Source organism: Acomys russatus, chromosome 12, assembly GCF_903995435.1.
Source record: "Acomys russatus chromosome 12, mAcoRus1.1, whole genome shotgun sequence".
NCBI lineage: Eukaryota > Metazoa > Chordata > Mammalia > Rodentia > Muridae > Acomys > Acomys russatus.
In genome coordinates, this window is record NC_067148.1 from 11,008,374 (window position 1) to 11,025,766 (window position 17,393).

The window sequence follows — 17,393 nt, forward strand, 5'->3', positions numbered from 1 at the left end:
TAAAGAAGTGAGCCCATAAATGCATCTTTATACATTTGAGCTTTTGTTTGTATACGGTGAGATGATGGGATAAATGCCTCTCCCAGTCGCTCATGGCATCAAGTGAGCATGCCTGTGTTCAGATATCCTGAGAGACACACACAATTCAGGTGTGCAATTAAATCTATGCACTGAACAGAACTCAACCATCTGTAACTGTGGGTAACTCGGTCTTACTTTTAAAATAAGGGTACGGATTTTTCTTAGAGTCTCCAGGTCTTGTTCCATGTACAGAATTAAGATGGGAAAGAAGGGCAATGCCCAGTAAACTATTTGACAAACAAAGTCAGATTTATTGAATGCGTTTTATTTAACAACCAAAAAATTCTAACAGCCTAACAATGCACATAAGTTAAAAATTATCACTTAGTGATAACAAAGATAGTTGATTTACATGGAAAAAAGAAACATTTACAATATGTTAATCCTTATTCACATTATTGATACTGCAATAAAACACAATTTGTTTTTTTTTTTTTTTTTTTTTTAAAAAAAAAAAAAAAAAAAAGGCGGGAAATTGTGCTTTGTCAAGAGGCACTACAAGAGAAAGTTTCTTCTTCCAAATAGATATTATATGACAGATATTGAATAAATAGACATATATGCATTGTAATTCGCAAAGATCTGGCAAGACCACAGGCTAAAATGCCCACAGATTCACTTAGAACCACTGCAAACTTGGCAGTGAAATTAAAAAATAAAAGGCAAGACTTAGCATTGAAAAATACCTAATAAATTTTTGGTTGAAGTGTAAAAGATACCAAATGCGGATGCCATCGATCGATGAACCACCTGTAAGAGCTTGGCAAAAAATCGGTGTCTAGGATGTGTACAGAGTGACTTCAGCAACAGTGTCAGAAGACAATTTGGGAAGAGTAACTCGGAGATCAGGAAGCAGCAACTGGAATCTCGGATTAAAGCTGCAGCATCTACAGAAACAGGAAGGGCGGGCCCAGGCCTCAATGGCAAACAGCCATCCTTTTGCAAAGGTGGATGACGCTGATGTCAAGGTAACTGTTTTAAACATTGTTATTTGAAAAAGTACAGGAAAAATGTCCCTTTGAAAACTCCAGAGGTTACTAAGCAGCTACAATTAGCTTGTATTGCAACGTGTCTTCTCCCTGTATAGTGTAAGTTCTGAGTTAATATCTACACATAGAGGTTTTTTTTTTTTTAAACTCCTACCTCTTATACCTTTCAAATATATAAATAGTATTAACAGTTATATTACAATGTTTGTGTAGTAAGTAAACAGAAAATAAATTTCAAAGTGATAATTGTATGAGGTCTTTGACAAGGTTGCATGAGGATACAACTCAAAAACAAAACGAAACGAAACAAAAATCCAACTGCGCGTGGGACTGCTGAGAGGCTATCTCAAGCCTGGGGCAGGTTCAGGAGGAGGCCAGTCTCAAACGGGAGGTCCCCTCCTGCCATCAGTGTCAGTGGAACTGGAAGGCAATGCTACTGTTCCTAATAGGAAACTGAAGGAGATTTGGCAAACTGTAGTCGATTGCAGCTTTAACGCTCATTCCACAAACAGCCCGTTGGCATTAGTTCTGCTTTTACGTAAGGTAAGCGTTATGTGGGGGGCACTGGGACAGTATTTCCTTTTCCGATGAGTAGGTGACTCTGCTGAAATGCTTCACTTGCTCTATTGCCTGGAGGGTCAGAAAGACTCAAAGCCAGGTTCCTGTTAGGGCTGCCATGGCAGGGGAGGGCGCACGGAGGCCAGCAAGCTCAGGGTCTGCAGAGACTTGGCTAAAGTGAATGGAATGTGTATGAAAAAGAGTAAGTCCAAAATGGAAGCGGAGTAGGAAACACTTGGGGGAGGGGGGTTTTGGGGGGGGGGGGGAGGAGATTTGTTGGAGTGTGAGCCCCTCTCACCAGGCAGAAACTTCTTTCTCTAACCTAACATTTCGGCGAAACTATGTTCTATTTAAAACAAAACAAGCCAGAAACAAACAAAAGGAAAAGAAACAGTAACAACCAACAATTTTAAACGAGCAGGCTTAATAACTTTTAAGATTTGAAGCCACAAGCAGGGAAATAAACTTCACAACAAAATGTGGCTCATAGCATGAATTCCGGAAGTCCAACGTCAAAATGTCATTTTTCGAGACTGCCCTAATGGCCAAGTTTCCTTTGCACTCAACTCTGTTTGAATTGCACAGAATGCATCTGGTCGCTACAGTGCTGACGTGCTCAGTAGGAATGTGGAGGGTCACGTGTTGAGTCATTATTTTAAAGTGTGCATTCTGTCTTTAAGAGTAATTTGTCTTGTATCTTTTTTTTCTAACATGCCCTGATTTTCTCTCACTTTACTCTCTTCTTTCCTTCTCTCACTTTTTCTTTCTCTCCTTCTTTCTTTCTTTCTTTCTTTTTTTTTTTTTTTGGCAGTGTTATTTTGTTAAATACATACCTCAAAAATTACCCATTAAGCTGCCAGATAGGAAGCCATAGAATTAAAAAAAAAAAAAAAAATCAGGGACAAACACACAAAATAAATAGGAATTCAAAAATAGTCACCCCGCCCTGAGAGCAGGCCGCAGTTTTCTCAAAAAGTCAAAGCGACTCACTGTGAAGTGGTATATTTTTTATACATAAACAAGTCTTTTCTTTAAGAACTCATTTCACAGTCTAGTCTTTGAGATTGAAAAGTTCTCTGTCCCATGCAATTTTAATATATATATATGTAAATATAGAGATATGTACATATACATATACACACACTTGTAGCTTCCTTCATTTATTTCCTGGGTCTTTCCATCCTGGTACTTGCCTGGTGTCTCTTCCGTAAGTGCAAGGAGAATGACGCAGGGTCTCCCGTGACCAAAATCACTATGGTCCAGTCAATTGTGAGAGTTTAACACTTGGTGTCTTTGCCAAGGCGACTCTGAGTTTACTCAGTCTATAGGCTATCCTGTGTGACGGAGGAATGCCATTAAGGGTAAGAAAAATAAAACAGACATTTAAAAACAAAACAAAACAAAGCCAAGAGGAATTTTTTTTTTTTTTAAAGAAACTAAAAGAGAAAGTCCTTGGACCCATCTATTGCTTTGCCTGGTGGAGCGCACATTATCTCTGATCGGGTTCGGCGGGCGCCGCCTTGCTTTTCTCGGCGGCGGCATTCTCCTCCTCCGCCTCCACCTTATACATTTCCTCGGAGCCTTCCTCACTGTCGTTCTCCTCCGACTCGGTCAGCAGCTCCTCGTCCTTATACTCCGCCACGTCCACCGCAGACCCGAGGTGCTCCTTCAGCTTCCCATGATGCTTCACGTGGTACCTCTGGTTCTGGAAGAATTTGATGATGGTGTGTTTGGGGAGGTCGAGCTGGGCCGAGAGTGTGTGGATGGCTTCCTGGTCAGGATAGAGGCCCACGTCATGGATGAAGCTCTGAAGGATGCCCAGGGCTTCCAAGGAGATCTTTGTGCGAGAGCGAGGTTTTTTGGCGCAGCTGTCTTCTGTCGGAGGAGGTGGTGGGGGCGCTTCTTCTCTAGGAGGGGAGCTCTCCTTGGTCGGCTGGGACTGCTGTCGGTGAAGGACCTAATAATGAGAAGAGGGAGAGATTGGTGTGACGGAGATCTTCTGTTTGCGAGGCCACCAGCTATTACCTCCCTCACACACTGCATTTAGGTTAAAGACATTATCTTGGGAAAGCAGAAACTATTTCTAATGATTTAGGGTCCCATCAACCAAACAACGTTGTGATTCATGAGAGTCGCTTGAGCTAGGCAAGGTGGTACACACTTACACTCCCAGAATGTGGGAGGCAGGGACAGGAAGATGTCCATGAGTTTGAGTTCAGTGCAGGCTACACTGCAATTTGAAGCCAGCCTAGGCTGTATAGCTAGACCTTGTTTCAAAAACAACAAAAAAGGAAGAGAGAGAATGAGAGGGAGGAAGGGAGGGAGGGAGGGAGGGAGGGAGGGAGAGAGATGGGGTACTAAGTAGTTAAGCCATGCCTGTCTATGTCTGAGGTCAGCTCTAAGCACAGCTACATGGAGGGGCGTGGCTTCAGATCACCTACACCTGTAACCTTACCTGACCACACCAGTGACAGGCATCATAGCTCAACATTAGACCCTTCTGCTAGCAGAGGGAGCTGGGCAAGTCTTTCGGCCTCCATCTCATCATGTGTCAGAGATGGATTAAGAAATGGCCGCCAAGCATGGCTCAGCTATCAAATGCATTGTGTGCATACAGTACAGTGTTCAGAAAGGAGGGGTAGCCTGGGGAAAGGAGGGGGTAGCCTGGGGAAAGGAGGGGGTGGCCTGGGGAGTCTTTTCAGGAAGGGACCTTAGTCACGGCTCAGCAGTACTCAGTGTGAGTGAGCTCAACTGTGTCCCCTAGAAGATGGGATTTGGCCCAGGAGGTCACAGTTAGCTTGTCCCTGGCTTTGTGCAAACTTCTAGTCAGTGGGACTCATTGTAACTCTCACCTCATTGCTCCTCAGGTGTCAGAGAGAAACAGATGGCACTTTGAACCAGAAAATGCATCCTTTGTAGGAGTAGGAAAAATCACTTACCTTCTTTTAGTTCTGATTTTTCTCTTTAAACTTAATTATTTTAAATAATATATATATATATATATATTCAAAGTAATGTAAAGATTTAGCTTCTGTATGTTTTAAGTTTTAACTGACTGCTTTAAATACATTTAGATGGTTACTTTAATATCACTATAAACTAATTAATCCTCTGTTTTGAGCATACCTCCAAAGTTCTAATTTAAAAAAATTTTTAATTGCAAGGTTTACTAGCTAGCTGTTAAAATTTAAATAACTCTCTTTTTATAAGTAGCCCCTCCCCTTTTCATCTCTACCTATGCCACATAATCATAAGAGACAACCCTAAGTGGACGCCTCTTCTAAGCCTCCACCCATCAGCACTATCATCGCATGAAATAACCTCCCATTCTAATACGAACTCATCAACTCCATAAAGACTGGACGGGAGGAGCCTTGGCCACCACCACGGGCAGCTGACCTGTAGCTGCCTGCCATAGAGTTAAAAGCGCAGCTGCAGCCATCCTTGCTGAGGTGTGCTGAGATGCGTGTGGTCATGTACAGACCTGAGGACCACATTGCCTGAGCTCAGGTAGTGCTCAGTTCCTTGTGTCCCCGCAATAACCCTCACAATAACAATTTCACTTTAAAAAACTACACATAGATTTCTTTGCAATTTTCTAATACTTTATGAAAAGTTTTCCCAAATCAAGGTCCCAAATTATATATTTTCCAGAGTACAGGAACAATCAGGTCCAAGGAACATAGAATAAGAAATGTATGTAGTTACGAAACAATCAAACAAACAAATAAAATCACCTATGGTAACACCCTCGTCACCATTCCTCCCACCACAGGGACTACCCAAGTTGCCCACTACACAGCTAAGAACCAACACGGGCCTCAATATGAACAGTTACAGGAAAAGAATCTGTCTCCTGTCTCTGAGGCCTATGATAGAAAGCATATTTTCTCACCCATGTGAAAATGCCAGCTTTTTATAGAGTCTAATAAATATCAGAGGAGATTACAAAAAAAATGGTAGCAGCAGAAAAAAAAATGTTTGACTTTTCAAATTACTACCACCAACTGGTAAAAAGCCAACAGGAGGCTAGGCATGGTGGCTCGGGGCTGTATAAGCACTTTGGAGGCTTTGGGCAGGAAGAATCACACACAAGGCCAGCCTGGGCTACATAAGGAGACTACCTATGTTATAAGCTGGTGGCTGGTGGCAGAAGGAAACTGAAAACAAAGGACTATAAAACAGTAGACTAGCATTCAAATAGTGTTGACCAATTAAAGGCAATGGTCTTAGCATTCTCTTTACCGCTTTCAACTAAGAACAAACTCGTGTGGTCTGATGTGGTAAGCTGGCATCAGCAAAACAAGTGAGAGCTCCTTTACTCCAACGTCCTAATTAGCCCCGCCAGGAAAGTGGGGCTGCGCTGCAGGATCCCACAGCTTTCCATGACAGGAAGATGTGCGCTCTGGGCCCCGGGATGTGGGCAGTGTGAGCGCGAACATAAATATGCCTCTGTGCCAACAGGTGAGGGTCTCGGCTTTTGCTGAAAATGGGGACTGGAATTAGGGACAAAGCACGTTCTAGCAGGACATGTGCTCAAACACGAGTGGTCCCTATTAGAGCAACTGCGTTAATTGGAAAACAAAAGAGAATTAAAATGCTCCATTTTCTAAATTATGCTTGCCTTCTGTAGTAAAAGTCAGCAGAACGGTTCCATTTAATTGAATAATTAGATTGGTTCTTAAGGGGCTTTCCATTGTGCACTGAGTAGATTTAAAGAGATTTTCCAAAACTGTACTTTGAAGTTACTAGAATCTTTCTGCATGATAGCATTTGTTCTCCTTAGGCCCTACCAGTTGGACTACTCTACTTTCCCCATTTCTTAGAACAGAGCATATTAATACAAATGTACAAAGAAGACACACACACACACACACACACACACACACACACACACACACACACCAATCACAATAATAACAGCGAGTGCTCACTCAATGCTTATTTGGTTCCAGGCAGTTCTAAAATATATAAATTAAAATGTAATCCTACAATCTGTCATGAAGGTATAATCTGGGCCAAGAACACCATAGACTAGAAAGGTGTTTTTTAAAAAGAAATACTATCCATAGAAATTTCCCATAAAGTGAGGTGCACTTTCTCACCAATACAAAAGAGTGGGCTAGGGGGAATGGCAATACAGGTGTGATGCTAAGTTACGTGCTAATTCTAGCATCTTCTAATAGATGTGAAAAGAGTATCTCTAAAGTGAACTGCCAACAGGCATGAGCCCTTTCCTTTTACACTGCTACTCGCCATTGGCTGTCTGCCTCCCAGCCACATGTTTAACGTCTGGAAGGCAATCATCTCCCAAGTTGTCTATACCCCAACTGTCTTCACTTTCCCGGAGCTGTTCTACCTGCTCTAGACAAAGAACTACCATCTCTGGATAGTTTGTAGTGAAAGATTTGAATATTGACCCATCTATCCAATGTCTATGGATTCCTCCTGGGTAGTGCTTTCCCGGATGGAGACAGTACTTGGAGCAAACAGAAAGCACAGCTCCACATCACCAAGACAAGCTTCACCCAGAGGAAAACTCAATACAAGCACTCTCCAGATTCCTCTCTCTGTCTGTCTGTCTCTCTCTCTCTCTCTCTCTCTCTCTCTCTCTCTCTCTCTCACACACACACACACACACCCACACACACACACACACCCACCCCTCCCTCCCTCTACCCATTTCTCCGGCAAATAATTTTAGCTTCTTTCTTTCTCTCAAGACAGGCGTATAAACTCTTGTCAAGACAGGTTTACAAACTCCCTTCATTGAGTCTTAATTTTCCTATCTGGGCAATTCTTGCATTTATTTATGATTGACTAGTTTAGTTTTAAATTGTTTTGCTTTTTGAGATTATAATATATCACTTTTCTCTTCCATTTCCTCCCTCCAAAGCCTTCTTCCTATATATTCTCCTCTTTTGCTCTCTTTCAAATTCATGGCCTCTTTTTTTTTTAAATTTGTTCATGTGTGTGTGTGTGTGTAAAAGAGAGAGAGAGAGAGAGACATACATACAAACAGACAGACAGACAGACAGACAGACACAGAAAGAAAGACAGAGAGCATGCATATTCCCAAATACATATACTGTGCTCAGCCTGTAAGATATTGCTGTGCACATGTGCGCATGGTTTTGGAGACAACCATTTGGTATTGGTGTGCTTCTCCCTGGGGAAGGCTATTTGTCCTGCTCTTGTCATTCCTTAGTTGCCTTTAGGTCTTTGTGTAGGAGTGAGCATCCCTCTCTCCATGTTGGCATGACAGTTAGTGACATCGTCCTTGTCCTGGCTGGTTTAAAGTCTACAGTTACAAAAGGCCTGCAGTAACACAACACATACAGAATGCAGTGTCTGACGTCACAAAGAGTACTGCGGCCTCTGAAAGACATGCCATAGGAGTTGGAGTCACTATATAATCCCAGCACTCAGGAGGCAGAGGCAGGCGGATCGCTGAGAGTTCAAGGCCAGCCTGGTCTACAAAGTAAGTCCAGGACAGCCAAGACTAACACAGAGAGACCTTGTCTCAAAAAACAAAACAAAACAAAACAAAAAAACAAAAACAAAAACAAAAAACCAACCCAAACTAGAAAGGATACAAGTGTTCACAAATGGTAGAATGGAGAAACTGGGGTATACTCACACAAGAGAGATGCTGGGTGGACTGTCACACTGTGGGGAACTGCACAGACTTACTTTTGGGTGAAAGGAGTCAGATTCTATTTATGGGAGAGTCGAGAAAAAGCAAAGAACACACTGCAATAAGAAAGCCTGCAGTGGCCGGGCATGGTGGCGTATGCCTTTAATCCCAGCCCTCGGGAGGCAGAGGCAGGTAGATCTCTGAGTTTGAGGCCCAGCCCGGTCTATAGAGCGAGTTCTTGGACAGCCACGTCACCAGCAGCATGCTGTCTTTCAGAGTTACTGACTGAAAGGTTGGGAGACAGCCTCTGGGGAACGCTGAAAATATTCTCTGCATTGATGTGGGCAGTAGTTAAAAGCATGAAATCATGTCTGAAAATTTAGTCAGCTGTATGTTTAAGAGCTATGATTTTTACTATATGCAAATTGCATCACAACCCAAAAGGAAAAACATTTTATGGGTCCAGAACCAGTGTGGTGGTGGGCAGCTGTGAAGCGTGTCAGGCCAGGAGTATCAGAAGTCAAGGCCAGCTTGGGTTACAATCTGAGGCTCGTCCTTACAACTAAGTAAAGCTGATGAGGCCCAGCGGTTCCTTTTATCTCTAAGGTGCAGCGCCATCTTCCTGTGATTTTCCAATGTAATAAAATGTATCACTACGTACAGATAGCAGAGCGTTTTTACTCTCAGTCTTTGGGCACCTACCAATCCTGGTTGGTTCTTTTAAGTTTAAGATTTTTCTGTCACAAATGCATTTTTGGTGTTTCTGTAACAAGATTCCTGGAAGGCATATTTTAACCCCTCTCTCTCTTTCATAGCATTAGTTGCTGATTCTCAGCACCACTATGGCCCAGGCCATGGTAATAAAATATGCAAATTCCAGTGAGAGCAACAGTAATAGTGGAAGTGGACATTAGCATCCATGAAACCTGAGCCAAGTACTGATCTAAATGTTCCAAGTATATATGTGTTTTTTAAAAAAAATAATCTATGTCATGATAATCCTGTGCTTTGCCCCCTTTTATAAGAAAACTGATGAAAATTTGTTTAGGGGCCACAGCTTGTTAAGCTCATGCGGAGAGTGTCCAGAGGGAAGCTGAACAGGTCCTTAGAGCAGAGGGGAGGTGAAATCCTAAGTCAAACATCACAGAGGAGAAAAATGAGTGACAAGGAGCGCTACACAGGTGCAAGCAGAGGGGACTGAGGCTCAGAGAGCAAACAGCGCAGGAGCAAGGTCTGAAGGAAGCAAGGGAGCGAGGGCTGTGTACGGGAAGTGCTCCAGGCAGAGGAAGCAAGCAAAAAGTTTGGGAGGAAAGGAGCAGCACACAGCATCTGAAAACAACACGACCAGCCTACTGGAGCTGTGTTCCCCAGTGCAGGAGACATGGCTGCATGCGCTTACATTTATTTATTTCATACATGTGCAAATGTGTGAGCATGTCTATGGAGGTCAGAGGTAAGCCTTGGGTGTCTATTCCAAGGCACCACCTACTCTACATCCCCACCCCACCCCACCCCCTCTTTTTTTTTTTTTTTTTTTTTTGACATAGGGTTTCTCATAGGTCTGGAATTCACCAAGGAGGCTAGACTGACTGGCCATTCAGCCCCAGGAATCCATCTGTCACGCCCTCCTCAGTGCTGGGATTCCAAGCACACTGCCATGGGCTCTGGATATTAGCCTATGTCCTACTACATGTGTGGCAAGCACTTTTCCCATGTGAGCTATTTTTCCAGACCCACCCCACTTACATTTAAATTAATTAGATATAAAAAAGGAAACTTCAGTTCATCAATCACATTAGCCACATCTCACGTGCTTGGATGACTCCTGAGGACAGTGCTTCAATGGACAGCATGGGCACAGGGCAACTTCCACACCCACAGGAAGTGCTGGTGGCCATCCCTGTGCTGACAAGCAGTGACAACAGAGGGAGATGGAGCCAGCACTGGAGCACAGAAGCTTGACATTCTAACATCAGGGTGATACATTGCCCTTGGGAGACCTTTGGTCATATAACCTATTCTTGCCAAAACTAGAGCTCTACCTGTAAAATACTATTATAAGACCAAAGAGAGAACACCTGTGTGTCTATATACCAAATCTAAAGTATTCAGCTTATAGAACATTACTAGAGCCTCATCAAAGTATCCCAATCAGGAACATTAGCATAAAATAGCTAGAAATGAGCCCAGATGCTTCTGTCCGCAAAGGAATAGTTTGTCAACAATTAACTGATGGTTGTCTTCTTCAAGGGGTTGTGCTTAAAACACTCAGCCATGAGTTGACAGAGGAAAAAAAAAAAAAGCACATCCATGCGTCAGATATTTGGGCACTTATGGGGTATCTTCAGCAATGGGATCTATTAATTTAGAAGGCTTATAAATAAGGAGCTCTTGGCCTCACAATTAAGGGTTGCTGAATAGGTAGGCTATGGGTAGGACTTACACAAATAAAGTTCAAAGCCTGAGAAGGTCCTTTCTTTTTATTTTCTGAAGCCTCTTTGGACATGGGTTGACATGAAAATAACCACTCAGGAGGAAAAGTTGTAAATACATTTGAAAGGGATTCCAACTTCCAAGTAAAGCCTCAAACCTCCCTGACCAGCTATGAAACACAGTTATAATATGGACACATGCTGCTTCTCTGCCGTCAAACTAGAAACTTGGAAAACAGAAGGCCCTCACAGTACCATGACAAAAGCCGACGGAGAGAGATAAAGCCCTCTTCTTAAAGCTCTTAGCGTTCAAATAGATTTTGAAGGCCCCAATGAAAACCAGCTGGGAGCCATGTGTAAAATATAATGGTTCTTGCCTGCAGGGAAGGAAGCAAGATCTTGAATGATTAAGTTTAGGAAAGTATATAATTCACTGTATCATTATGGGGTGAACTGGATTACTTACAATAAGCCAAGACTTTGTGGTCGTTTTTATATAGAGAAAATGAGAAATTATTAAGGAGGTGACTGTAGAGGGTGGTGGAGGCATGGCAACAGGTTAAAACAGTCTCCCAGGTGGCTGCCTGTGGCTGTCTAGAACAAGACTCACCCACAGCAGTGAGCGTTGCCCAGGGCACAAGGAACAGCAATAGGAGATGACAACGTGGACAAGACGTCCTTTGTGTACATCTATTGGACGTTAAGAGTCTAAATATCTGTTCCTCGCTTTGTTTTACCTCATCTGTGCCAATAGAATGTGAGATGCTCAAAAAAAAAAAAAAAAAAAAAAAAAAAAAAAAAAAAAAAAAAAAAAAAAAAAAAAAAAAAAAAAAAAAAAGGTAAGTATTCTTGCACCAAAAATCCCAAGAAAAAGGCATTGTTTTCCAACAAAGACAATTGGCTGGAAGTCCTTTGGCATAAATGCACCGACGCATACCAAACAGAAGAATAATTGCTGCTATTTTTAACCATTACTATATATAAAATGTCCTGCATTTGAGGTTTCACCAAAGTTAGTGGCGGGTTTCCCTCCACCCCATCAAAACCAGCAGTAGAGACTATTAATTTTAGTCCAGAAATTCAGCAGGGGAAACACCTAGCGCTGGGGATTATAAAGCGGGAGTTGCCTATTACCTATATGGCTCACCCATTGGACTGTGAACTGTCGAATGCGCATCTCAGGCTCGGCTCCCTGTGAGTGCTCAGGCCTTCTGGGCTACGCTGCACTGAGCCAGCCCCATATCCTCTGGAATTTACTTCTAGTTTTGCTGCTGTTATGCCTGCCTGTGGCTTTTTCTTGCTATTAGTCTATCCGCAGTGTGTAAAGACATCAGCACCACATGTAGGAATTTACTTCCAGTACGGATTTTACAACAGAGACTTATATATTAACTAATTTTGTGGCTATTTTTCTTTTATCAGAAACTTCCAAGGCACTGGATACAATTGTGTAAGATGTTTCAAGCAAGTTGGGGTTATAACCTCTGGTTTCAAGTCAGTCCCTACTCCAGGCACCACTCACTGCCTTTTAGCCTTAAGACTCTTGAGCAAGCTACTCTCTGAGCCCTAGTGCTTGGCACCCGGGCAGCCATTTTTTTTTTTCCAGTATTAAGAAGAAAGGTCAAATGAGATCACACATAAGAAGTTACTTACAGAGGTCTGATCATAAATAAAGCCTTGCCATTTTCATTTTTAAAAATTACTTTTATTATTACTAACTATGTGTATAGGTATATATGAGCATATGCACGTGAATACGGGTGCCTGAAGGGGACAGAGATGACCCCTGGAGCACCCAGCTGCATGCTGGGACCTGAATTTGAGTCCCCTGGAAGAGCAGCATGTATTCTTAAGTGCTAAGTTGTCTCTCTAGCTCCAAGCAATTTTCTTTTTTAAAATGTGAGGAACACTTAAAGATCGATACTGAATTCCTTGTGCATTTTTCTATCAATATGCTTCTTAATAAAACAACAACAGTTTCAGCACTTGGCCCTTTCACCTGAAGGGTCCAGATGGACAGGAAAACAGGCCTGCTAGTAACTTCTCTTCCTTCCTTCATCACAGACTGAACAGCTGTTTGTGCTCACCATGGTACCTGGCACATCGAAGTCGCCTCTGGAGCATTTGTCACACAGAACTGAATCTCAAGGCAGGAGTCCCATTTGAGATTGTGTTGTCCATAATGAGCCGTGTGCACTCTTAGGGAGGCAGTCCTCAGTAACGGTCCTCAAAGTTAGATCCACGGGGATCTACGCTGAGAACCCTATGCTGTGTCAAGACCCTCCTGACATTGAAAACCACTTCCAAGCGAAAACTAAGGGGTGACTGCTCATTGCTTTAATTGTGCTAACTGTGCTAAAATTTGCACCAATGGCACAAAACTACAGATGGGGAGATGTGGCCTGTGGCGGTCAAAGCAACCAAGCTGAACTCACAGCAGCTTTCAGCTCGCGTCTACAAGCTCACGGCTGAAATGGCGTCATTTTTGTGTGAGAATATTCTTGATTAAGCAATAAAACCTCATTAATTATTAAATCTCAACAATTGAAAACATATATCTCTCCCTAATATTCTCTGTGAGGAAATGAGAACACTGGCACGAAGCTCTGTTGCAACACAGCAAAGCCATGTGGTGGTGTTGAGAAAGCCTGTCCCCACACTTACTCTCCAAGGAGCATGCTTCAGTTACAGCTCCGTGCACCGGGGCCGAGAAGCTCCTCTACCACGCAACAGCACACTCCTTGAAGGCACGGATAACAGAAACCTGTGGCTATTCAGATTTTGGTAAAGAGTTCCTTAAAAAAAAAAAATTGAAGTTGGGAGCTGGGGAAATGGCTTACTGGGTAGACTGTTTGCTGTACAAGTTGAGGGCGGAATTTAGATCCCCAGCCCCCAGGCAAAGAGCAGGTGTGCTGGCATCTACGAGCTCCAGCAGCACTGGGCAGGGGAGGCAGCTTGCTAACCACCTACTCTAGTGGAAACTGTAGGCTCAGCGAGAGACTGTCTGAAAATGCTAGCATGGGTCCTGCTACATGTCTTTAATCCCAGCACCTGGGAAGCAGAAGCTGGTAGGTCTCTGAGTTGGAGGCCAGCCTGGTCTACAGAGCAAGTTGCAGAGCAGCCAGGGCTATATAGAGAGACTCTCTCTGGGGAGGGTGGAAAGCATCCAGTGCTAACTACCTTCTCCCTGTGCACACACAGGTCCATGCACTGCACATACATGTACACACGCAGGTCCATGCACTGCACCTACATGTGCATACATACAGGTCCACATACTGCATATACATGGGCACACACAGGCCCATGTACTGCATGTACATGTGCACACACAGGTCCGTGTACTGCATATACATGGGCACACACAGGCGCCCATGTACTGCACATACATGTACAAACATGAATAGACACAGAGAATGAAAGTAAACCTGTCGCTTTAAGTAAAATGTCTGAGAATAATTACTTTTGGTCAGACTTGACCTTTTAGGTAAAAATGAGAATTTGGAAAGCATAACCGCCACAATAAGCTTATCAACATCCCAAAACATAAAACTCTCCTACTGAAAACTGGTGCTGGTTTAAAAGATGGTGATTTAAAATGTTATTTAAAGAAGACTCATTATTTGTAAGATCTGCATAAAGGAACAAACAAATGCTTTCCAGGTGACTGATACATAATGCTACAAAGTTAGAAACTGTTAAAAGATCCACTGGAAGTTAAATGGAGGCCAACAAGAAAGCACAAAATTATGAAATATTCACCAATATGTTGAATCAATTCCATTCTGCAAACAACTTTCAAAACACTATCTTGGTAAAATATCAAAACAAAATTCTCAATTTTCCGGAATGCTTGTTAAAATATCTCTTGCTATTAAAGGTATTTCACCGACTTCAACCAAAGCCACATACTGCAATTGCAAGAATCTAGTAGCCTTGCATTGAGACAGACACTAAAATATCTTCAAATGTACATAAAGGCTGGCATTTTAAGGTTTAAATATATTTTTCATAAAACATATCCTTTTCATATGTATGTATCATGTACAATGTGTATATATTATATAATGTACAATTAATTAAGACTTAGCAGACAACTTGAAAAGGTTAATCATTAATAGCATAATATTGATATATGCAGCAACATATTACCAGGATCATCAACTGCAAAATTAAAGTGGGTCACAAGACCAAAAAGTTTGAAAACTTCCATACCAATTAATCACACTTGAGACATAGGTCTGCCTCCCCCTAATGATTACCAATCTCTTTACCAGGAAATTCAAAATAGATCTTGCAGTTGAAAATATCCTTGTTTGAGTCAAATCATCTAAGGCCCCAGAGCAGGGAGGTAGGGAAATCACACACACACACACACACACACACACACACGTTATGATTTGCCTCTTGACTTTATCACTCAGAGACATTTTCACAGGCAAAACACATTCACTTAGACACAACTCGGCACTATTTTTAACTTCAAATGATGCCACTTGGGTTGGCTCTTACGGCTGTAATTTCACATCCTAACATTATAAGCCTTATTAAAAAGTATGGTTTCGTTCTTCTGCTTTTGAGGTGGGATTGTACAGTATCCTAAGGTCAAAACTCAGGAAATATGTTATTAAAAAAAAAGTATCCATGAAGTGATGACAAACTGCAGACTACAGGTGTTGGATTACATTTTGACTCCAGGCAGGTTTAATATAAGTTGGTTTTCATTGTACAATTGCTCTTAGCACATATAGCTGTAGGAAAGGGATTTTAAAAAGAAAGAAGGAAGGGAAAAAACAGAGTGGAGCTCAATAAAAAGAAGACCATGTTAAAAGAAATCAATACAAACAAGCAAAATGACAGGAATCTTAGCACGGAAAATCCATGTTGAATATCCTCGAGCCTTACTCGAGGTTTCTGTAATATTGTAACCAAGAAGCTATGGGAAGGACTATGTGTGCTTTTAATGCAGCTTAATAATTGTTTCTCAAAATAAGCACTTCGGTCAAAGATAAAAGCATAACAACACTGTGACACAATAATCTGTTAAAATAAACTTGATGTTGAAGGAAACATGGGTCTTAAAACAGCCTTCGGCTTAGAGCATTTCCTCCTCAGTAATAAATTGAGAACAACTATACCAAAAACCCTGAATGGTTTGGAGCAAAACAAATATGTTGTGGTTATTAATAATGATTCTGTGACTATCCAAGAGGCAGCCCAGCGAAATGCTTCTTCCTTCATCCAACTGGATGAGCTGGCAATGGAAGAGAGCAAGGTTGGGGTGAGTGGCCGCATCTCAATTAAATGGCCGCCAAGTGTTGCAATTAGGCCATATTTTCCTCTAAGATAGGTTCTCAACCTTCCCAATGCTGTGACCTTTTAGTACAATTCCTCATATAGTGGTGACTTGCAACCATAAAAGTTTCCTCATTGCTACTTCAGAACTGCTACTGTTAGAGATTGTACTGTAAATACCAGTGTTTTCTGATGGTCTTAGGAGACCCCTGTGAAAGGGCTGCTTGCTTGGCACCTCCAAAGGTGTCACAACCCACAGGTTGAGAATCATTCCGTAAGATACTTCCTATTGTATAAACTGATTCCACCCCCCCCCCCCCCATGCTCTTCCTTGCCTTCGGTGACTCCATTTTATAAATGTCCTTTGACTCCATTTTGAGAGAAAAGGGTGACTAAGGCCTCTTTAAGCTGTACTCATCCGGTAAATGTAAATAGGCCTACATTTTCTGTATGTTGTGTTCTATGAAATAAGTAAATATGAGTAATTATGACTGGAGTAATAATAGTAGTGGTGGTGGTAATCATCACATCATCATCATCATCATCATCATCATCATCATCATCATCATCCTGTATTCACCCCAGCCAGGATATTAAACTAAGCATGATTAGTTGCTATTGTTGACACTGATAAGCCTAATGTGTTTATTGTTAGTCAATAAATTATGACATTGTGGAAAGGCTGAAATGTGTTTGCCCATGGTTCTGACATAGTGTGGTCATGGTACCAAGACAAAAATCAGAACCGAAACCAAACAAGCAGAGGGCGCTAGGAGGGCTCAGGTGCTTGAGGGGGCGCTAGGAGGGCTCAGGTGCCTGAGGGCATGCCTTGCTGTTATTCAGGAGGATGGTTCAGTTCCCAGCATGAACACGGCAGCTCACAACCACCTGCCAACCAGTTCTAGGGGGGCTGATGCCTCTTTCTGACCTCCACAGGTGCCAGGCATGCACAAGGCACAAACATGTCTGTGTAGGGAAACATTCCCACACAGGAAATAAAATTTAAAAAATCTAAAACTGTAAAACACAGGGACCAAGCAGAGATGATCAATTTCCCGGTTGGATACTAAGAAAGGCAAAGCACTGGCCATGTGGCGAACCAAACGGAATCACTATCCTCTTCTCACCATTGAGAGATGATGTAACTAAAAGGCATTCCTTAAACCTGACCAACACACTCCCAACAAGGAGGAAGGAAGAAGAGGCTCTTTAGCACAGTTTAAGCCGTGACTGTGTGTCCTTGCGCTTGAGTGAGCCTGGCCCACTTAGCAGTCTCATGTGCCTACGAAGCGGACTCTTTCATTTCCCCCCTGTTCCCAGGCACCTCCATCACCTTTATCCTGTCTTCCTAGAGGACATTCACAGAAACAAAAGGCTGATCTTTTGAAGAGAAGTTCCAAG

The 17,393-nt window shown here is 42.4% G+C and overlaps 1 protein-coding gene across 5 annotated transcripts in view; it reads right to left on the bottom strand.

Annotated features, from left to right (window-relative positions):
- Positions 1-2,519: 2,519 nt before the first annotated feature.
- Positions 2,520-17,393, bottom strand: part of Satb2 (SATB homeobox 2) — a 182,395-nt gene continuing 167,521 nt past the window's right edge. For all 5 annotated transcript variants that reach the window (XM_051153837.1, XM_051153836.1, XM_051153835.1 and 2 more), the window contains one exon: positions 2,520-3,585. In XM_051153837.1, coding sequence (XP_051009794.1) covers positions 3,118-3,585 — 468 coding nt within the window. In that variant the 3' untranslated portion in view covers positions 2,520-3,117. The remainder of the gene's footprint in view (positions 3,586-17,393) is intronic.